The 22106-nt window shown below is 45.1% G+C and overlaps 5 protein-coding genes across 5 annotated transcripts; 2 read left to right on the forward strand and 3 right to left on the reverse strand.

Annotated features, from left to right (window-relative positions):
- The first annotated feature begins 3163 nt into the window (after positions 1–3163).
- LOC135605585 (L-gulonolactone oxidase 2-like) lies at positions 3164–6296 on the forward strand. The gene is made up of 4 exons (XM_065095851.1): positions 3164–3860; positions 4825–5080; positions 5207–5374; positions 5458–6296. Exons 1-4 carry the CDS (start codon positions 3180–3182, stop codon positions 6147–6149), a joined length of 1797 nt encoding a protein of 598 aa, XP_064951923.1. The 5' UTR covers positions 3164–3179; the 3' UTR covers positions 6150–6296.
- A 726-nt stretch (positions 6297–7022) lies between these two features.
- LOC103976002 (pathogenesis-related thaumatin-like protein 3.5) lies at positions 7023–8282 on the reverse strand. Its single transcript, XM_009391167.3, has 2 exons — positions 8027–8282; positions 7023–7945 (listed from the first exon to the last, which is right to left on the reverse strand). Exons 1-2 carry the CDS (start codon positions 8082–8084, stop codon positions 7224–7226), a joined length of 780 nt encoding a protein of 259 aa, XP_009389442.2. The 5' UTR covers positions 8085–8282; the 3' UTR covers positions 7023–7223.
- A 2711-nt stretch (positions 8283–10993) lies between these two features.
- On the forward strand, positions 10994–12131 carry LOC135605586 (hemoglobin-2-like). The gene is made up of 4 exons (XM_065095852.1): positions 10994–11203; positions 11281–11395; positions 11483–11599; positions 11788–12131. The coding sequence occupies exons 1-4, from the start codon at positions 11088–11090 to the stop codon at positions 11929–11931; spliced, it is 492 nt and encodes a 163-aa protein (XP_064951924.1). The 5' UTR covers positions 10994–11087; the 3' UTR covers positions 11932–12131.
- A 3018-nt stretch (positions 12132–15149) lies between these two features.
- On the reverse strand, positions 15150–17143 carry LOC135604987 (uncharacterized). The gene has a single exon (XM_065094647.1). The coding sequence runs from the start codon at positions 16753–16755 to the stop codon at positions 16255–16257; it is 501 nt and encodes a 166-aa protein (XP_064950719.1). The 5' UTR covers positions 16756–17143; the 3' UTR covers positions 15150–16254.
- Positions 17144–17642: 499 nt separating this feature from the next.
- LOC103975999 (wall-associated receptor kinase-like 14) lies at positions 17643–22088 on the reverse strand. Its single transcript, XM_009391162.3, has 3 exons — positions 20786–22088; positions 19781–19864; positions 17643–18963 (listed from the first exon to the last, which is right to left on the reverse strand). Exons 1-3 carry the CDS (start codon positions 21525–21527, stop codon positions 17723–17725), a joined length of 2067 nt encoding a protein of 688 aa, XP_009389437.2. The 5' UTR covers positions 21528–22088; the 3' UTR covers positions 17643–17722.
- Between the last annotated feature and the right edge of the window lie 18 nt (positions 22089–22106).

Raw genomic sequence — 22106 nt, forward strand, 5'->3', positions numbered from 1 at the left:
CATCTCGGCCATGTAGTCGGCAACGAAGCGACGTGATGGCATTGAATTCAGTGTACTCTCTGTGCAGTCACCTTACTCGGCATCCATGCAACCGTTCTTCCTTTATTTTCAGAGATAATGATCACTGATTTCTTCGAGGGGAAGTGCTTCTAAATGTGCTCGTGCAATTGATTCTCTTCTCAGTCGATCTTGATGTGCCATGCGATCAAACTCACATTACGGTGTTCGTGAACATACGTTGAAGATCATGGAAGGAGTATTTTGCTTGCTGTGATTGTGTGGAGAGAAACACACGAAGCAAGGGAAGTCCCTGTGTAGTCGGAGAAGGCAACGGATGGCTTGGCTTTTTCTTCCCTGTAAAGGTGGAAGACGAGATGGCCAGATGATCTAATATTATATTGCAGTGTTGCGTCTGTCCGTGGTTGTAGGAGTGTCCTAAAAAAACAATAACAGCTTGTTACTAAGACATGTTCACCGTGAAATTTCATTTCACTAACAATATCAATCATCCGTGAAAGAAAATCTTATATCGATTCATTGTTTTTCATGAACAAAATTTTAAATTCACCGTGAAGGGTTTAAAGTTTTACTGTAATCACCCTTGATGAGCCTTGAAATTCATTTTGAAGTATCAACCAAACTTGTTTTGATGTTATTGCTATTGTAATTCTTGAGAAGATTATCTTATATACAACTTTTTGAATGAAGAATAATGTATTTGAGTCCTTATTTCTATTCTTCCTCAGCCTGATTTTTTTATCTAGATCTACATATACATTCTCTATTAAGTCTCAAAGAACTTGAGACTTGAATAGAATCTTTTATCTTGATACTCCAAAATTTATAGTATTTATCCGAGAAAATGAAAATAAGGGGTTGAGACATAAAATTATTATTAAAAGTCATAATACCATGTTCAGATTGAAACTTAGCTCTGATACCATAAATGTTGGAAATAAAAGAACAAGGAAATGATAAAAACAAAATACTACGATACAATTAAAAAATTTTATTTTGATCAAGAAAATAGTTATAATATTTAAATAAGATATAAGATATGAACACTTACAAAATATTCCCAAGTGCATACTCTTTATCTTGTTTCATGAACTAATGTCTTATTTATAGGACCTAGTGGTAACTACCTCACTCCATCATGTCACCCATGATTGAGTTAGGTGTAGAAACTATCTTATAATTTTTAGATCATGGGTCACTATTTAAAATATGTCTATAACTATTTAGAACATGATAACTACTTAGATAACTATTATGACTGAATGCTCAACAAAACTTAATTTTACGTTGTTGATTTCTTCGAGCGGAAGTGCTTCTAAATGTGCTCGTGCAAGTGATTATCTTCTCAGTCGATCTTGGTGTGCCATTCGATCAAACTCACAGTATGGTATTCGTGAACAAACGTCGAAGGTCATGGAAGGAGTTTTTTTTTTGCTTGATGTGATTGTGCGGAGAGAAACACACGAGGCAAGGGAAGTCCCTGTGTAGTCGGAGAAGGCAACGGATGGCTTGGCTTTTTCTTCCCTGTAAAGGTGGAAGACGAGATGGATAGATGATCTAATATTATATTGCATTGTTGAGGGTATCCAATCATTGTATATCTGTCCGTAGCCGTAGGAGTGTCCTAAAAAAAACAATAACAGCTTGTTACTAAGACATGTTCTATAAACAATCAAAACAATTAATTATTACACGCATTATATTAAGGCCGGCAGAAAATGACTACTACTTTTCGATACTCTGTTGTGTTGTGCTTACGTGATTATAGTATCTGATATGAGACTGACATATGGCCAACACTTCAGTAACGTACGACCTACACCTCAACAGGAGGATCTCAACTAAGCAATGCATAGTAGGCACTTTGAGACTCTTAACGGGAGGAATCTAAAGCTTTTCAACCCCTAATGTATGGAATTTGAGGTGACTTCGTAATTTGCTTTTACAAATTTTAATAAATATATATTTCTCTCTAAATATTATTATCATTCAAATAAATCCTTCACATTAAAATTCTTTAAAAAGAAACCAAGATAACCACAATAATCATGGTTTTCTTCAATTGACCATTTGACTTCAAACCAATTTTTAACATAAAATATTTTATATATCTTACTATCTAAATAAGGCTTGTAAAATGTATCAATGTCGCTCTAATAGTGAAATAACAGACATGGAGAATAATTTTACAGTCTCCATATATAAATAAAAAAAATCACTCTATGTATAAGAACACACAAAGGTATAATTACACTAAAAACAATACAATTATCGATGCCCCTCGCAAAAATATTTTATATCTGTTGTATTTAATCGGCTCACGTCGATCAAGGTTTGTGTTTTGTCGTTAAATCAATCAAGTTGTCCATTTGATATCATTCATTTACGTGCATTTGTCTATCAAATAATAATAGTTGGACCATGAGTTGGCTATCTTATCTGCGTGCCCATCAAAACCCTTCCATGATGTGGCATCGAATAAACTTACGATTAAAACATGATGAATCAACCCTTACAATTTATAACAAATAATTGGACCGATTCTTCCAAATTTTATAGTCCCATCTTGAGGTATGCATGACCAAACAACCTCGCCCACAGCATTTGACGCAGCCATCACTAACCTTATCGCTTTTAAATGCATAGTATGGTAAAAATAATGATAATAAACTCGCGTCACAAGTTGATATTTTTATTGGTTTTAGTTAATTTCCACTTGAAGCACGTGAATGACATAAATGACATTACAGTTCGCATTGCGTACGCATCTGACTCTTTTGACTCGAAGCTCCTCCAATTGCATGTCCATGAATCAGATATGGATGATATGGTACCACTTTTCCATTGTCTTCCCACGCACATCATCCACGGTTTCCACACAGACTAGTACAAGTAAAATTGCCAACTCATCTACCTCCCTCTATCAATATATTATCTAATCTCGTTCTTGCATCGCGTGTTCTGCGACCATCAACCGGAGACATTAACAATTATGAGCCATTCCAACACGTCTAAGTACACGTCAGATTCATCGGGATGGCATAATCTCTTGTTAAGTCAACGGGCTTTACCTCCCTTATTTTTTCTGAATTTTTTTCTGACTGTGTAAACAAATTCACCTATATATACAGACATGCCCGGATCAACTCTGGACAACCATCATGGCCGCCACCCACATTGCCCTGTTCGTTTCCGGCCTTGCCGTCTTGCTTCTCCTCGTCCAAGGATCGCCGCCAGGGCCCGTTGTCCAGTGCCGGTCTGGCAACACTAACTGCACCGTGACCAACGGCTATGGAGCCTTTCCTGATCGCAGCACCTGCCGCGTCGCCGCGGTCGCGTACCCTTCGACCGAACAGGAGCTCCTGTTAGCTGTCTCCGACGCCACCGTGAAGCAGCAGCACGTGAAGGCGGTCACGGTGTACTCACACAGCATCCCCAAGCTGTCGTGCCCCGGCGGGCCTAGCGGCCAGGGCCTGGTAATCAGTACCCAGCGCCTCAACAGATCGGTGAGCGTGGACTTGGCCACCTCGCGGATGACGTTCGAGGCAGGGATCACACTTAGGGCGCTCCTTGACGCGGCGGCCGCCCGTGGCCTGGCGCTGCCCCACTCGCCGTATTGGCAAGGGGTGACGCTGGGCGGGCTGCTGAGCACCGGCTCACACGGGAGCTCGGTGTTCGGGAAAGGCTCGGCGGTGCACGAATATGTGGTAGGGATGAGGCTGGTGGTTCCAAGTCCGGTCCCGGTGAACGGATCCTACGCCAAGATCGTTAATCTTGGTGAGGACGATCCTGATCTCTTGGCTGTCAAGGTTTCTCTCGGTGTTCTTGGAGTTATTTCTCAGGTATATATACGGTGACCTACTTGTTATTCTTTGTTCTTTACACAGTTTGAGATCCATGTGATAACTCATCTTAGTTCTTCACGGTGTTTCTTCCAACCACGTCGAGTACTTCCATAAACTGAGTACATGACTTGCTACGTCTCGATGCTAATTAGGTGCAACTATATATTTATTTGTTCATCCTATTGTTAGTATCAAGACTTTGTTTGCACTACGTCAGCAAAATGTCTAGACAAAAAAAAAAAACTTGTTTTCTGTCAAATCACTTTGCAAAGGAAGACTTGTTCTTTTCCTCCAATATATAAAGTTATGTAAAATAATTGGCAGTTGATGATCCCAGTGGACTTTATTTTTAATCTTTCCTTCTTTTCTTTGCTTTACTTGTATTCCTTTTTTGAAAATGGGCTAATGCAAACCTTTGAATCGTTCTAATGATTCCATGTACCTTCCCTCCTAGTTTGTAGTAACTACATAGCACAGTCGAGTGTTATGGAACATATGAGCACATTCAAACCCACATGGACAAAGATCAGAGAAAAAGGAAACTTAAATGAGAGTGAAGGCATGATTTGAAGCCATCATTTTACATCTATGGTTGTTCCATCTAGTTATATCTTATAGATGAAGAGTTTTTTTCTTGTAAGAACAGCTACAGTGACGTTAATGATGACTTGGTGTAAATGAGAGTGCCCCTTCCATCACATATGGAGCCTCGCGCAAGGCAAGAGGCAGGCAGGTCTACGCTGCCTTGCCTTGCAGAGCTTACGACCGGGCCCGCCAATTGCCTTAAAAGCCTCAGTAACAATTATTAGGTTGAAGGTCGATAGGGGATGTCAGTAGTAGTAGTTCTTGTTTCAATCTTGTTGCCTGAATAGCTGAAAAGAGTTGGCTTGCAATACATGTGAGCTTTTGTTCTGCTGCTTCATTATAAGTAACCTAAGAATTACTTGAACCGATCGCGCAGGTCACCCTCCAACTTGAGCCGATGTTCAAGCGATCCATAACCAACAGGGTCGTAAGCGACGTTGGCTTCGAGCAAACCATCTCCTCGTACGCTGTCACTACTCACTATGGAGACATCATCTGGTATCCATCACAAGGCAGAGTGGTGTATCGAGATGATATCAAGGTCCCCATCACCACCAAAGGAAAGGGTGTAAACGACTTCTTAGGGTTCCGAGCGCAGCCCACCCTTGTCATAGCCTCTACACGTGCTTCAGGTCTTATAAATTACAGCTTTTATTTTGCTTGACAATCTTGATGTAGTGTTCGAGTAGTATCGTACTTGATTTATACTAACAAGGCATCTCTTGTCCTCTACCATGTGTTTGTGTTTATGACTGCAGAGGAACTATCGGAACTAACAGGAAATGCCCAAGGCAAATGCGTGCTGTCCAGATTGCAAGCGGATACTCTGATTGCGACCGGCATGGGCCTTAAGAACAATGATGGCGGCTTGTTAGATTTCACCGGCTATCCGGTCGTTGGAAACCAAAGCGACATGCAATCCGCTGGTAGGTCCTCAAATTATTCCAGGAATGTATATAATGACACATGTAACACCTGAATTATTTAGTCTGAGTCATCTTCTCTCCAGGTTCATGCCTACGGAGTGGAGAAGACAAACTTCTCACGGCTTGTGGATGGGACCCTCGTTTTGCGGGGCTCTTCTACCACCAATCCGCGATAAGCATCCCCTTCACCACCATCGCTGACTTCATCGCCGACGTCAAGAAGCTCCGCGACGCCCACCCCAACGCACTCTGCGGCACCGAGCTGTACCTGGGCTTCTTCATGCGCTTCGTCCGCAGCTCCACAGCCTATCTTGGCAAAACCGACGACGTGGTGGACATCGACATCACTTACTATCGTTCCAAGGATCCAAAACGGCCGCGACTCTACGAGGATGTGATCGAAGAGATCGAACAGTTGGCCTTGTTCAAGTACAATGGGTTGCCCCACTGGGGGAAGAACAGAAACGTCGGCTTCCTCAATATCAAGAACAAGTTGGGGGCCAAGTTGGACAAGTTTGTGAGTGCCATGCAAAAATATGACAGCAATGGATTGTTCTCTTCAGATTGGACCGATGCGGTGCTGGGACTGCGAGGGAAGGAAGTTGTGGTGCAGGGAAATGGTTGCGCATTGGAGGGGTTGTGCATTTGCTCCACTGATGACCACTGTGCTCCTAAACAAGGCTATTATTGTCGACCTGGAGAAGTCTATGAACAGGCTCGAGTGTGCCGGAAGATTAAATCCGTTGAAGCTGATGGTCAGGCATACACCTTGTGATACCATTCACATTCATTTGCTGTAAGGTTTGTATCGGTGTCACTTCCTCTTTGAATAGACGATGTAATGCCAGTCAATAATTACTACATAATTTAATGTTGTAATTTTAAAGCAATGATCAATAAATGTAATATTGCATGGGAGTCAGATTACGTTCCTCCTGATATTATTTAAGCAACACTTCCATTATTAATGCTATAATGTCGAGAGACAGTGCGTTAATGCAATCTTCGCTTCCATTTCTTAAATAATAATAATGATATGATATTTTATCTAGAAAAATTCTCACAATTGAGCTTTTACAAAATGATGCCCTCTAAATAATTTTTATGTGGGACATCTTTCATATTAAATTGATGAAACTACCCTCTGTCCTCCGCGAATCCCCTCCATCTCCCCTGCTCTCAACCCGAATGGTGTCGTCCGTCCTCCCTTCCCCCACCTCCCTACCCGCCCGCCCCTTCTCGCCGGTGGCCTGCCATGGGCGACGATCGCACGGGTGTCGCGGGTGAGGGTTGCGACGAAAGGGCCGCCTCGGATGGCGAGTAGCGGCTGAATCGATGGCGTAGCGATGGGAGATGGCCTCGTGGGTGAGTCACCACGGTACCTAGCGACGGGATCCGCCCTCTCGTCCTCGCTATTCGCGTCGAGGTTGTCGCGTTTTCCCTCGACATTCATGACCACGAGTTGGTCACTCGCGACACAAAACGGAGAATTGGCTGCGGATAGCTGTTGCTGGCCGCGGCAAGGATGAGAAAGACAGGCGACGAGGGATTGAAGATGGCGATGAAGACGGGGAGTGGTGGACGGCAAGGCGAGCAAAGCCACGGATGCGATCGAGGGAGGAGGAGGAGGAAGGGAGGGGAAGGGAGATGGCGACGGATGACGCTGCACGTGGTAGGAGCAAGAGTGGAACCGACGATCGATGATTAGTGTAATTAAGCTACGATGATGATGTAATAATAATATAACGAGATTTAAAATGGCTATATGTCGATAAACATTAATCTTCTTTCTTTATTTTGGTCACGACCTAACTACAGGTGTATTAATCTCGGTGCCTTCGCCACAGAGCTAACTGGTGGAGGGGCAGAAGGTAATGGTGTAGTCTGCGGCGCCCGCGGCGCACGTGAACGTGCTCGTGGCGTCGTCGTAGGCGTAGCTGTACGCCGCCGGGCACGCCGCCTTGAAGAGCTGCGAGTAGCGCGTCGGCCCGCACGTCGTCGGGGAGCCGTGGGCTCCCGTGCAACAGTACTCTGGGGATCCGAACGCCTCGCACGCACTCCGGCACGCCATCGTCTCCCCGGACTCCGACGCCACCCGCAGCTCCGCCGGGCACCGCGCGTTCACGTCCGCCACGCACCCCGCGTACCGGCAGCTCCCCCCCACGGCCGCCCCGGAGGGGCGCACCCCGATGCCAACGTTGTAGCCGTCGACCAAGCTCACGTCGTAAAAGTCCTTGGCGCCGTCACCGCCGCCGAGGGTGAACTCGGCGAGACTTACCGGCGGGGCGCCACCGATAGAGCAGCGGAGGGCCCCACCGCAGTCACCGGTGGCGCAGGACCCGTTGGCAGAGGAGGAGTCGAATAGGCAGCTGGTACGGGCCCAGAAGCGGCCGGACCAGCCAGGTGGGCCGGAGGAGGAGCTGGTGGCGTTGGGTGGGAGCTCGAAGCTGCCATTACCAAGGAGGACGGCGCCATTGCCGGACAATGCGCCGGGCCATACGGTATACGGACAATTGTTCTCGAGGATGAAGGCGGTGCCAGCACCCGCCGCCGCCGGTGCCCGTAACGCCCCTGCTTCAATTTAACAGATAAAAGAAGAAGTAGGCGCTTTGCGCGGAAATGCTTAAACTTGTGGGTTAATCAGGCGCTTACCTGAGAAGAGGAATGTTCCGAGGCCGAGGAGGAACAATTTCAGCAGGAAAGCCGCCATGACGAGGCACAGAGAGTCGTGAGTTCGTTGCCGGAAGCTGATTGCTCAGGTAAATGTGGTTGGGATGTAAGTGTGTCCTTCACGAATCTCAAAGTATGTTGTGAAGATCCGCTAAAAGATCTCCACACGTCGTGCGTGATGTGACAATTGGCACCCCACTCGGTGTTTTATAGAGAGCTCCCTATAAAATTTCTTCTGGTGCAAATTGGTAGAGTTTGTCACGATTTGGGGTCTGTTGTCTCTTCTCAATTTGAAATTTGTCCAATATGTCTTGGACGATCCGTGGAAGGTTTACCTGACAAGGAGAGTATCCGATTTGGAGTGACTTTTCTTGAGATATGATAAGTTTAAGCCTCCAAGAAAGCAAGATTGAGGTATTTGTTCCCGAATATTTGATAATCCAACTAAACCTTAATTGCCTTATGATAGATCATATTCATTGCTTCACGTTGAATTAAATGCCAAACTTACACATCGCTCCATTTGCTATGCCCTTCTTGTATGCATTGGGATAGTTCTCCTTTCTGGTCACCTAATGTCTTCCTTCCTGGATACTTGAGCTGTGTCTCAAGCATCTCTCGAGAATGGAGGTTCACAGAGATGCATCCTTCGGAGGGGCGTTCGCATACTAAGAACGGATGAGCCTGACGTGGGGAGATAGGCTGTACGTTGAGGTGCATGGCTGTGGTAATGGCTTTCTCCTTTTGGCGACACCTCTCCCTGCAGCGCGACCTGCGTGAATTCTGCCGTCCACGGCGGGGACGGTTGAGCTCCATGCACGAGCACCACAATGAACGTGTGCTCACCGTCATGAATCCTGCACCGTCCGTTTCATGAATCTTCGTGTCATCCGTCGGATCGGACGGCCAGCTGGTCTCCTCTGTCAGGTAAAATATGCGTCGGGGTTGTCTCTCCCAAAAGGAGCCGTTGGTCATATGTTTGCCGCACGTAATGCCATCACTTTAAGAACATGAGAAGAAGGCAACCAAAGAATATTTCAAAAGGGATGCTGATCGATCTTTGCTTTGTCTTCTGCTAAGCTGCCTTTGCCAAAGCATGGTGATGCATTTCACCACCAACTCTCCACCTAATATTGGAGCAGAATTTGGTGACTGCTCAACTATTTTTTACTCCTCTTTCTCATCGGACTCGTACGTTTGGTTGAAAAGTCACCTTAGGGGGGGGGGGGGGGGGGGGGGGTATAATGCTTGACGAGCTCTTGAGGTATAATCTTCGAGAAAACTAGTGTTATAAAAAAATATATATATATATCAAAACAAATTATATCTTTTAGAATTACCAAATTCAGGTGTTTTGGACGAGCACAATACGTCGACCTCAGATTGACTTCAACTTACTATTCAACATGTACAATCAAATTTTTACTTAGCAAATTAGTACGTTGACCTATTCCATGCATTTGGATCTGTCTGCGGCTTGGTTTTCGCCGCCACCTAATGGACAGACACCAAATAGTTCGTAGCTCAGCCAAGTCATGTCTTCTGGGAGAGAGAGAGAGAGAGAGAGAGAGAGACTGTGGTCGTTGAGAAAATCGAGTGCGAAGGGCATAGAAGGCCAATTAACAAGTCAAGCGGCCAAATGCATGTTGAGAACAAAAGTCAAACTTGGTTTCAGCAAAAGGTGGTCTGCGGCGGATATCACAAGAAAAAGATGCATAACGTCAATTAAAAATAAGTCTTTTAGGCATTGAAGGTGCAATTTGGAACAAAAGTATTTATTAATTATAGGAAAGAAGGCCGTCATGATAAAGAAAGATTTCAAAAATCTCGCCAGTATGTATATATATAATAATGACCTTATGCAACATCTCATGTTTAATATTTAATTTGAGAATCTAATTGTAAATATAAATATTACAGGAATTAAAATGTAACAAAGTCAAAAAGAAAAAAGGAAAAAAGAAAATTTTCTTCCGCACCGCCTCTCCCTTCTCTCGAGAGGGGCTTCGGGTGAGAAAGGAGCAGAATGAAGATAGAAACAATAAAGAAGAGAAGAAGATGAATAGAGGGTAAAAAAGAAAGGGAGAAGAGGCGGAGAAGAGAAGAAGAAGGAAAAGAGAAAGGGAAGAAGAAGAAGAAGAAGTAGAGGATCGGTCGTGAGACCAGAGAGGAGAAAAAACAAAGAGAACAAAAAGAATGGAAGAAGGAGAGGAAAAGAAGGAAAGGAGGAGAAGGGAAAGAAGAGTAAAAAAAAGGGTTGGTGCAAGTGACATGGACCAGAGGAAAGCAAAAAAAAAAAAAAATGGTGGATTGGATTTGAGATCAGATGAATCTAAAAATTATATGAGGTATGGTTTTGAATTCTCTTTAATTCTTATTAATTAGATTTATATTTTAGATTATAAATTGAGAAATTTTGTTAATTGGACATTTATACATCGAAGAGCATAAAAGATAAAAAAATAATAATTTTAGAAAGAAAAAAAATCAGAATATAAGTTATGGAAGATATGCGATCAAACTCTCTAATCTGTCTTCAATGATATTAATGCGTGTGTTGTATGATTAATAAAATATGGGTATTAATCTAAGAAAAAAAAAGTAGCATTTCTTTTCAGTGGAGATATGTACAGATGAACTGTATTTATAATATCCTTTTGGAACACCTACTACGCTCTCATCTCCGTTGTGTCTTTTCTCAGTAGATAAAGACACGAGTGTCGAGTCAATCTTTCCAACCCGTCGATGTACATCCGGTGAGAGCATGAAGCAGCTTCTCAGAGTTCCTCGCGCCCACAGACGAGCCCAAACCTCCTGGTGGCCGCACACGGTATTTGAACCTGCTGTTTCCCCAGCGTGAGTGAATTGAATTGGGAGGATTGCCTCTTCGCGTGCCTCGAAGGTCGTCAACGGTGCCTCAGCGTCATGCTATATATAACAAGCCCTCTCTTGGTCCCTGTACCATCGACCACCAACAACGTCAGCGACTTGCGGTTCTCCAACGACCGAAGCTAATCGAGGAAAGCGATCCAGAATAGAAGAGATGGCTCATTCCGGTGCTGCCGAAGTCTTCACGGAAGAGCAGGAGGCGCTTGTGCTGAAATCATGGAACGCGATGAAGAAGGACGCAGCCAACTTGGGGCTAAAGTTGTTCTTGAGGTACTACGACTATTCCTCGCTCTGTGGCCAATGGACCCCAACCGTGTTGCTGGTCATTGAGCATGTCTTCTTCTCAGGATCTTCGAGATTGCCCCGTCAGCAACTCGACTCTTCTCCTTCCTACGTGACTCCGATGTGCCATTGGACAAGAACCCAAAGCTCAAGCGCCACGCCATGTCCGTCTTCGTCATGGTACCTCTCGTCTTTCTTCCTTTATGTACACATACATTGTCATGCATCTGCAGAAATCCGTTGCTCAAACTTTCGTATTCTCCTCAGACATGCGAATCCGCGGTACAACTGCGGAAAGCTGGGAAGGTCACGGTGAGGGAGACGACTCTTAAGAGGCTCGGTGCAAGCCATTTCAAATACGGTGTAGTAAATGAACACTTTGAGGTAATAGATTCTGATAGCAGTTTTTGTGATCTCAGATCATTTGCTCATAAATTCAATGACATACATTAAAGTGCACTGTACCAAATCACCGATGACAAGGTTGACACCTTGGAGGTTCAGCAAACAACAAGTCAAACAAGGTTCAGTGCAAACCGATGATTGCAACTTTTGTTTAATGCATGGTGCAGGTTACGAGGTTTGCTTTGTTGGACACGATAAAGGAGGCGGTGCCGGACATGTGGTGCCCTGAGATGAAGGCGGCATGGGGAGAGGCTTATAACAAGCTTGTTGCAGCTATCAAGGAAGAAATGAAGCCCATTCCTTCCCCATAGAATTTAATTCTCTCTCCTTGTTCTGTGGGCAAACCGGAAATAAGAGGGCGTCGTGTGTGCTCGTATGTGTAGTTTAGTTTACCTTACAGTATGTTCTGTACCCAATCTTTCTCCCAGTCCTCGGATTGCGTCTGTAATCCAACGTACTTTTATAGTATACATCTCATTTCGAATCATAAATTATAGGACGGTTCTTTTTATTCTCAGGATGCCGCTAAGTTAATTGAGGAATACCTTACGATGAGGGAGAGAGATTCTCAAATATTAGATTTTCAGGAATGTTTTCATCATGATTTGTTTATCATATATCGTAAAATTAAATATAATTAAAATATTTTAATTGTACGTGAGAAACTGATCAGAATTTGCACCGATCTAAAGGAGGCAGAGGAGACGGCTGCCTATATCAATCTCAATTACTTCAACTTCGGCCGAGGAAGATCGCACTGTCGAGAATTGGATAATAGATCAGCCGGTAGAGAGGCGACCACAGTGGGTCCGCCGGCCGAGTAGCAGCGGCGAGGGTCCGCCGGCAAAATAGCAATGGCGATGGGCCGCTGGCTTGCGAGGAAGTTGAAAGGCAGATGGCAGATGGAGGGGCGACCACAGTTGGCGACCCCCGAGGACGAGGAGGCTGAGAGGAGGTGGCGGGTGCTCGGCCTGCTTCTGTGCAACAACCGAGAAGAGGCGGCGGGCCTCCGGCTGTCTGAAAGCTGGAGGGCAGGAACTCCGCCGGAGCTCCGCTGGAGGAAGCGGAGGAAGGGACGCTGAGGGCAGCGTAGCAGTTCGGAGAGGACGCTGTTGTTGCCGCGAACGGCAGTGAGAGATGATTTTATTCCGCTCGGAGCAGAATGCGCTCGGAGCAGTGATCGGCAAGGTGCGGCGGTTGGTGAGGAAGAAGAGGGAGAGCCTCGCCGGAGTTCCACGGATGCTGCGCCTTAATGCTAAACAACCGAGGTCAACACCGCTCGCCGAAGAGGATCTCGCAGCGGCAGATCTAGGTCCCGGATCGCCGGCCAACAGGGAAGGGGGGACTTTGCCGGTGAAGAGGAACTGCTTCGCCGACATACAGCACCTTCGCCAGTGAGGAAGAACGGGCGGGCACTTCGCCGAGACGAGGTTGCTCGGAGAAAACCGACAACGGCAGATTAGCAGAGATGAGGGACTGCCTTCGTCGGACGGCGACGAAGGGAAGCGGTTCTGAGAGCACTATGTGAGAAGAAGGGGAACGCTGTGTTGATGGCTGCAGGAGGGAGCGGCGGTCGACGAGGCAGAGGTGCCAAGGCCTAAAGCGAAAAAATGGGAGGAGGAGGTGCGGTAGGCGCCGAGGGCGAGGCGGCCAACGCGGCGCTCGGTGCAGAGATGAGCGCCTGGGGCAGAGAGCAGTATTCGATGGAGTTGCAGCGTCGGAGAAGACGCCGACGTAGTAGGGAGGAGGAGGAGGCTGTCGGCTGCGACAAGACAGATCAGGGGAGAAGAGGCGGACGCTCGGCTCGTTTGAAGTCCGCCGGTGGCCACGAGGAGAGGCGAGGAAGGGAAGAGGAGGAGATAACCGATAGCTTGGCCAGGATGATGGCGCCGCGGATTGCGGTGGATACTCTGTTGAATTGGGAAATATGTCGAGGAGACGAGTATTTGATTTTATTTATTTATTTTATGTATTCAAATCACGTAATTAAATTAATTAATTAAATTTATGATTAATTTTTAAATATTAAATTTTCGTATATGTTTGTATCATTATCTTCTATCAAAATTCCTTCTCTCTCTCTCTCTCTCTCTCTCTCTCTCTCTCTCTCTCTTTCTCTCTATTATAAACGAAGACAATACTAAGGAATTAGATGAGCCGAACATGTGGTGAAGGCGGCGGCATGGGGAGAGGCTTATGACCAGCTATCAAGAAAGAAATGAAGCCCATTCCTTCCCTTCCCCATAGAATTTAATTCTCTCTTCTTATTCTGTGGTTAACCGGAAACAAGAGGGTGTCATGTGTGCTCGTATGTGTAGTTTACCTTACATTATGTTCGGTACGCAACATTTCCTACCAATCCTCGGATTGCGTCAGTAATCCCACGTAATAATTTTATACTATACATCTCATTTCGAATCATAATTAAAGGGCTAATTATATATTAATTAAATCTTTTTAATATTCTTATTCATAAATTTAAAATATTATTATAAAACTAAATTATTTAATCTTATTTATCTCGATTTCATTAGTTTTACTAACGAGTGACACAAAAATAATAGATAAAAAGATAATATGGACTAATTATATATTATTCATTATTTATCCAGTTAGATCTCTTTATTATCTCAGACTCTATATTTAAAAAAAATATATATTAAGATCTTTTTAATTATAAAAATAAAAAATATAATCTTATTTATCATAACACAATTGGTTTTACCAAATATATAACATGTGCATAAATAATACGAAAATAATATGTAAAGGGATAATTTTCGGTGGTAGACTAATTATAAATTACCTCATATAATTAGACCTCTTTAGCATCTTGATCCATAGATTTAAATAATTTATATTGAAATCTATATAGCTATAAAAGTGAAATATTTAACTCAATTTACCTTAATACCATCGATTTTACATACGAAAGATACAACATGTGCATGAATGGCGTTGCACCAGTCTACCTCACCTGTCTCCTCCCTTCTCATCGTTGGCGATGCAGATGTCTCACATTGGAGGAGGAAGAGGAGACAAAGTGATGTGACGTCAACACAAATGTCTCACCTCTCTCATCTTCTTTCTCTGAAACCAACATAAATATCTTATTGTTTTATCTCTTTTTTCTTCCTTATCATCGATGTTCGAATCGACATCGAAGGTCAACCACCACATTATTATCATTAACTATCACCACAACAATCACTCATGACGCTATCATTCGTCACTATCATTGAAATTATCTTTTTGCTCATCGTTTTATGTAAGTATAGATGGAGTTAAATGTTTCACCTTTATAACTATAAGGATTTTAATATAATTTTTTTAAATTTAAATATTATGATGCTAAATATGCCTAATTTCGTGTAAGTGTTATATCCTTCATCAATAAAATCGACAATGATTAAATAAATATGATTAAATATTTTATTTTTATAACTCTTGTTTCCGGTTAACCACATAATAGGAAGACAGAATTAAATTATATGGGGAAGGAATGGTAACAACATCAATTGAAATAAAGTCTCATAGTGATTGAAGGTGCAATTTGGAACACAATTATTTATCAATTATAGGAAACAAGGCCTTAACGATAACAAAGATTTAAAAAACCTCTCCGTATATATATGATAATGACCTTCTGCAACATCTCATATTTAATTTGAGGACCTAATTGTATATATAGATATTATACGAATTAAAATGTAAAAAGTAAAAAAAAAAGATAAAAAAGAAAATTTTCTTCCGCCTCTCTCTCTCTCGAGAGGGCTTCGGGTTGAAGAGAAGGGAGAAAGGAGAAAGGGGGAGGAAGATAGAAGCAGTAAAGAAGACAAGAAGAAGAAGAAGAAGAATCGAGGGGGAAAAATAAGGGTAGAAGAGGCGGAGAAGAAAAGAAGCAGAAGGAAAAGAGAGAGGGAGGAAGAAGAAGAAGAATCGAAGGGAAGGAATAGGAGAGAAAGAAAAAAAAAAAAAAAAGGAAGAAGAAGAAATAGAGAAGAGGAAAAACAAAGAGAGGAAGAAGAATGAAAGGAGGAGAAGAGAAGGAAAGGAAAATAAGAGGTAAATGTTTCATTTTAGATTTTTTTGGTTTTTATAATGCTGCTAAGTCCTATGCCTCTCTCTCTCTCTCTCTCTCTCTCTCTCTCTCTCTCTTTCTCAACTACAAACAAAGATAATACTAAGGAATTAGATGAGCCGAGGAGACTTGTGAGTCAGAAGTTCTAATTGGCTGAGTCTGATTGGAAATGTCGGAGCCGCTGTGTGTCACGAGGGACTTACAAGGCGTCGCCGCCCGGGCTTACCCGAGGTAGCTCATCCCCACCTCGTTCCGCCGTACGGGCTTTGCGTCGGGCCCGATTGATTATAGGCCTATAGAAAGCTCAATATAGCATTAGATATGACAACAGATCTACTGTTTTTGGGAATTCAGATTTATGTTTCATGTTGAATACTGAAAGTCTATCGGAAATATTCTCATGATTAGATATATATATTAATCGAATCCCATTCCCATGAATCAGGTTCGGATACTCTGTAATCGAGTGTTATATGACTGCTAACACTCGTGCATGCTCTGTTTGTGTAGTCTCATGTTCATGTTCAATCTCTTTCGCTGCGGTACATGTCTTCTACTCTGAGATCGCACTCAACTTGGACGCAAAATCCCGTCCCTTGCCACCTCTCCTCTTACAATTTACTCTACTCTTCCCTCCTCCCATCATCCCACTTGCACCGCCGCCAGCAGCCGCGGGCATTGCCGGGTGGAAGGTTAGAGGAGCCACAGATCTACTGTGGCGGCTGCAGGCACCACGAGCGGCCCCGAGGGCGGCGCTAGCCTTCACTGCGAGCGCCGCCATCTCTTCCGCGTGGAGAGGTCGCCGGAGCATGGAGACAGGGAGGAGGAAGTAGAGCTGCCCGGGCTGCAGCTCGTCGTCGGCATCCACGGCCATCACTAACCCGTCGAACACCATGCCGTCGGAGTCACACACGAAGCACGTCGGGTCCTTCTGTAGCAGGTGGGACACCTTCACCGGCCTTTCGAACTCCTGTAGCTTCCCGTCCTGTAGCACCAGCTTTGCCGTCGCCGGCTCCGCCACTCCCGTGGCATCGCACGACTTGCAGATCCCCATGACAGTCGAGAGGATTATACCAATCTCAGTGAACTAATTGATTGTATATATAGTGAGAGAGAAAGAGAGAGAAAGAACACACATTGTCTGTCGGATTCAAAGGGAAAGGAGGAGAGAGATGCGTCGGCCATAGATTTCACTGTTCATCATGAGAGATGACAACGAGGACGGTGTGGAAGACAGGTTGTATGAGAAAGGGAGAGGGATCTAAGAATAGAATGGGCAGGAATGACTTCAACACAGCGAGAGAAGTCGCTGTATCAAAGGTTGGCTAGAGGGAAGGCGTAGGTGTTTCACGAACTAGGCTTCTTGTTTTTATGCTGTGCTCCACCAAGCACAGTTCGGCGTTCAAAATGGTCTCAAAACGAGATCATTTACTAGTTGCCACCACTCCATGAGTTGTAAATGAAGACGAGACTTAATGTTATCCCTTAATCTCATATAGAAGACGCAGTAAATTCATGCTTATTCTCAAGTAATCGACTCATTAATTACTTGAGAGTCGTGTGCCGGGCAAGACCACATTACTCGGAGCAGCTACTCATTCATTATCATATCCACTGCTAGCTGTGCTGCATGAGAAGTAGATTTTCCTGTAAACCGACATCCACCTACGCACCACTCTGAGGAAGGACTGCATGTTTTCGTGCTTAATTATTGTGGACTGTGTTAGGAGAAGTAACGCCATCCAGATCACATGAAAGTGGGGACGATAAAGCAGGTGAGTAGTCCAGAGAAGGAACCGAGCTATGAAGTCATATATGGAAGGTGAGATGCATGTGATGGATTGGCCCAGTGGGGTCGAAGCATTTGCCATTTCGATCAGTTCAATCCTAAGAACAAATTTGTGATTAGTCCAAGAGAGAAACGGACTCGAGGGGCAGAAATTGTCTGCAGAACTCTTTGTATATGATTCTATTATAGTCAGCCTGAAAGCAAATACAGGAAGAAAGAACAGGAGATCAGATCAATGGATTACGTTGCCCAACAAGCTGTTCGCGGAGGGAGAGCTCTGCTCACTGAGCCATGGATCCTGCACAGAAACGGGAGATTCTGCATTCACTTCCTGTATCATGCTGCTAACCAAGGCCAACCTCCTACTCTTCGATGCCGTGCGGAACTTCCCCGCACAGCTCGAAGTGGACGAGCAGAATGATGACGCCGTCGACAAGAAGGTACCGTCGTCCGCCGGCGCCCACCCGGTAAACTTGATCTGTTCCAGCTCGTCTGCCACTTCCGTCATGGAGGGCCTCATGTCCCTGTGAAAGGCGAGGCACCGGAAGGCCAGTTCGGCCACCCTGTGAATGGAAGCCAGTGTCCAGGCATCTCTGTTTGCCTCCAGGTACGGGTCTATTATCTCATCGATGCACCCTCTGCCGATCTTGTCGATCGCCAGCACCGCCAAGTTCACCTCGCTCTGCACCCGGCTGAAGTCCACGACCTTGAGTGCCGTGATGATCTCCAATAGCACCACGCCGAAGCTATACACGTCGCTCTTGTCGGAGAGGTGGAAGTTCTGGTGGTACTGAGGGTCCAGGTAACCCGGAGTCCCCTGCGGCGCCGTCGATATGTGCGACGTCTCGGTCATGCCCATCCGGGAGAGACCGAAGTCTGCGACCTTGGAGTTGTAGTTGTCGTCGAGAAGGATGTTGCTGGACTTGATATCGCGGTGGTAGATGGGGGGATGAACGGCCGAGTGGAGGTAGGCGATGGCCTTGGCGGTCTCGGTGGCGATGGTGAGGCGAACGGTCCAAGGCAGCGCCGGCCCCCGTTCCCCTTGCAGGTGCTGAGCCAACGTGCCGTGGGGCATGTACTCGTAAACCAGGATTTGCTCTCCCCGCTCCACGCAGCACCCCAGGAGACGGACAAGGTTGGGGTGGCTCACGGAGGAGACGAGCCTGATCTCGTTCATCACCTGGTCGATGCTGTCGTCGTCTCGGTTCTTGATCTTCTTCACGGCTACTTGCTTGTCGTTGCTGAACTTGCCGGCGTAAACGGTGCCGTAAGAGCCCGTGCCGAGTATGTGGTTCTCCGAGAACCCATCGGTGGCCTTCTCGATGTCTTTGTACGAGTAGAGGGGAACCGTGCACGAGGCTTCGGACAGCAGGCGTCTCATGCTGCTCCGTTTCCTCATCCGCGAGGAATAGCGTTTGATGAAGCAGCAAACGAAAGCCAACGCAGCCATCGTAGAAGCACCAGCGATGATGCCTGCAAAAGAGAGAGGGTTTCTCAGCGACCCATCTGCAACTACGCTGTGCAGTCATGGTTGTCAAGAACGGTTATCAACACTCCAAAGATCAATCTAACAGTTGAGACTGCTCAGTTCTTTCTCACAAGGAGACAATCTATTAGTATCAGAAGCAGCAGAGTCATGAAAACAAAACATCACCCCCCCTTAAATTAAATGTATGCTGTGCAGCAACCTTAAAAGCTCTGATCAGTATGCAGGTGGATTGCAACAATCACAGCTGGTCATAATAATAAATGATTCAACAACTTTCATGGATCAATAAATTAAAACCTGGTTTGACATTTCCTATATTTCTCTCATTTACTATCCACCGACCGAAAAGCTTTTGGTAGTCTGACTCCAATAGTTATTGTCCTTGGGGGAAGGTCACAAGAATTTTAATGCATCCACATTGATACCTAGACCAAGGAGCTTATGATAATGACATCCTTTCTTCTAATTTGATCCTTTGACTAGCATCTGGTTATCGCAATTACAACGCATGAGTTAGATGTGACTGCATTGACAAGTGTGTATAAAATATGGAAAGAAGTAAAAGAATGGCATGCTATTCCTGACTAGTCTCATTGTCTTTCTTTCGGAATATTTAGGTTTCATGGAGTTTTCCTTCCTGCTTCCATGTGATTTCAAAGGATTCACCAAATAAGATAATTGGCAAAAGAAACCAAACTCAAAACAGATGCAACTTCTACTACAACAATTGGCATCACTAACTCTTTTTGATGCAGAGAAGAACAGAAACACTGAACAGATTGTGAGGTAAAGAAGAAATACCTCCAACAAGAAAAGCAAGTTTGCTTCTAGATCCACCACATGCTCCAGACATGTACCTTGTAGGATTGCATTTGGAAGCCGAAACTGGAAAAAGAACCATAGTATCAGTTCAAAGAAAACAAACTCTTGTTCATCCTTCTTTCTGCACTATAATGTTCAGTAACTTTCTAATGTTCTCTCACATGCAATCCAACCAAGTAAAAACGTAGGCTTGAAACCACTGGTGAAAAGAACAAGTACCAAACCTATCAAATGCGAAATCAATGCATGCACTAACCATCCCTTTTCTTGAGGGAGTTGACCACACCTCCTTCAACCATATACAGAGACATTTCCTTTTAAGCAAACAGTTCTCGGGCCGAACTGCGAATCAGGATTAAGTATGCATATAATAATAATGACGCAGTTGGGCAGTAGTCGTTGAGCTGACAGAAGACGATGAGAGAGAAGAGGGAGAAGTCTAACCAAACCTCACGGGGCAGGTAATTGCAAGGCAGGTCTAGTAGGTAAGAGCAGAGCAGAGCAGAGCATTCCAGTTGGATGTCATAAAGATAATGGTTGATGTCAAAGTCAATGTGGAAGAGTCAGTGAGAAGTAATGGAAGATTTATCATCAAGCTTGAAAAGCTCTAACCATGGTTTTTATGTCAACATATAGATGTCAAAGAGAAAACATATCTAAATTCTATAGCTCTTCACCTCCATCAATGAAAGCTAACGTGTCTTCATCAATCAACAAGCTGAGATATGCTATCTTGTTTCCTGATTTCTAATGAGGGATTTATCTGAACAAGCACTATTGTCAGTAGCACTGGTTGTAACCCAAGCAACAGATTTATGGTCTGACTCCCAAGTTAATTCTTGCAGCACTTAATTCTAGATTAAAGATTATCTCAATCTTTAATATGTTCATTGAAAATTTTCATGTAAGTTTATAATTTGTAGAGCAGAGGGAAAACCATGCCGGAGAGGTCAACTGAGCACGCTGTGAAGAACAAGGACTAACCTTTGCGACAACCGGAGCCGTGGGCGAAACCGTCCCCTTGGAATCCCTCATGGCAGCTGCACCGGAAGCCGGGCCGATCGGTCATCGGAGATGTAATTCTCGTGCAATTCGCGTTAGCCGAGCACTGGCACTGTCCTTCCAGCCACCATGCCAGCTCCGCCGTCCAGAGCTCCAGCAACTGCACCGACGCGCCACTGACATAGCCGACGGACGTGACAAGGAAACTGCAGCCGGAGTCGACGATACTGGAGAGGCCGAAACAGTATTCCTTGGTCTGATTGTAGAAGCGGGTGGCGTTGTCGAATCCCGGGCCACATCTCCCGCCGAACAGGGTGGCGTTGATGGTGCAGCCGCCTGAGACGCTCTTGCTCTTGTTGGCCGTGCAGTTGCCGAGGAACAGGCGGTTCCTACTGGTCAAAGCGTAGTTGAGACCGGACAAGCTCCTCGCGGAGTAGATGGAGCGTTCGCACACCGGGGGCACGTCGATCAAGAGGCTGTCGCTTGTGATGTTCCGCACCGTGAATTCTCCAATTTGGATCGAGGAATTCAGAGCACTGGAACAATTGAGAGGGATCTGGCATCCACGAGAGAAGCCGAAGGGGTACGGGACCGTGTGGGAGCCGCAGGTGCCCTCACAGTGCGAGGTGGCTGGTGCGGAGACCGCCGGGAGGACGACAACCACGATATCCGCGAGAAAGAAGAAAAAGAAGAAGAAGAAGAAGCGGAGGAGTCGTACCATCATCTCTTTCTCCTCCTCGTTTCAGCTACGCTCCGATCCTCATACACCGCATGCTCGGTACCAAACTCTCTCGATCTTTATCGAGCCAGCAAAAGCTCCTGGTCATGGCAATTGCGAGGTCTTCGCCGCAGGAGAAGGGAAGACTCTGCATCAAATGATCAGTAAGCTTTGCAGAGTTTCCAGGGACAGACTCGTAATGGGATCTACGAATTGGTCTTTAGTCTTCGAGGGCCTCGGTCACTGCGGCCTGGCGAGTATGGTGATGTCTGGAATTGGCATTTTCTCTTTGCGTGTGCGCGTGGGGGACGTGATGGGAACCTCTGCTTTCCATTCTCTAACCACTTGCTTGTTTTCTCCAGGCTCTCAATGCCACCTCTGACGTAGAAGAAACGAACAGTTGACTCGGACACCTTTAATTCCACGATTCATCAATGGCGAAGAGCACAGTTTTGGCGCCTCCTCATAATACCTTCCTCTGGATTTCTACCACCGTGTGAAAGAATTGACTGCTGGATATGGACTTCCATCTTGAAGTAATTGTTGTCATGTAATTAATTACAAAGCCGAAATTGCCATGATGGG

Source organism: Musa acuminata, chromosome BXJ2-2 (assembly GCF_036884655.1).
Source record: "Musa acuminata AAA Group cultivar baxijiao chromosome BXJ2-2, Cavendish_Baxijiao_AAA, whole genome shotgun sequence".
Taxonomy (NCBI): Eukaryota; Viridiplantae; Streptophyta; class Magnoliopsida; order Zingiberales; family Musaceae; genus Musa; species Musa acuminata.

Coding starts and splice junctions, on each gene's coding strand:
- LOC135605585 (XM_065095851.1), top strand. CDS start 3,180: ATGGCCGCCACCCACATTGCCCTGTTCGTTTCCGGCCTTGCCGTCTTG. Junction 3,861..4,824: donor TTCTTGGAGTTATTTCTCAG/GTATATATACGG, acceptor CCGATCGCGCAG/GTCACCCTCCAACTTGAGCC. Junction 5,375..5,457: donor AAGCGACATGCAATCCGCTG/GTAGGTCCTCAA, acceptor TCTTCTCTCCAG/GTTCATGCCTACGGAGTGGA.
- LOC103976002 (XM_009391167.3), bottom strand. CDS start 8,084: ATGGCGGCTTTCCTGCTGAAATTGTTCCTCCTCGGCCTCGGAACATTC. Junction 7,946..8,026: donor CGGAACATTCCTCTTCTCAG/GTAAGCGCCTGA, acceptor AAATTGAAGCAG/GGGCGTTACGGGCACCGGCG.
- LOC135605586 (XM_065095852.1), top strand. CDS start 11,088: ATGGCTCATTCCGGTGCTGCCGAAGTCTTCACGGAAGAGCAGGAGGCG. Junction 11,204..11,280: donor GGGCTAAAGTTGTTCTTGAG/GTACTACGACTA, acceptor TCTTCTTCTCAG/GATCTTCGAGATTGCCCCGT. Junction 11,600..11,787: donor TAGTAAATGAACACTTTGAG/GTAATAGATTCT, acceptor TGCATGGTGCAG/GTTACGAGGTTTGCTTTGTT.
- LOC135604987 (XM_065094647.1), bottom strand. CDS start 16,755: ATGGGGATCTGCAAGTCGTGCGATGCCACGGGAGTGGCGGAGCCGGCG.
- LOC103975999 (XM_009391162.3), bottom strand. CDS start 21,527: ATGATGGTACGACTCCTCCGCTTCTTCTTCTTCTTCTTTTTCTTCTTT. Junction 19,865..20,785: donor CGGCTCCGGTTGTCGCAAAG/GTTAGTCCTTGT, acceptor TTCTTTTTCCAG/TTTCGGCTTCCAAATGCAAT. Junction 18,964..19,780: donor ACTTGCTTTTCTTGTTGGAG/GTATTTCTTCTT, acceptor TCTCTTTTGCAG/GCATCATCGCTGGTGCTTCT.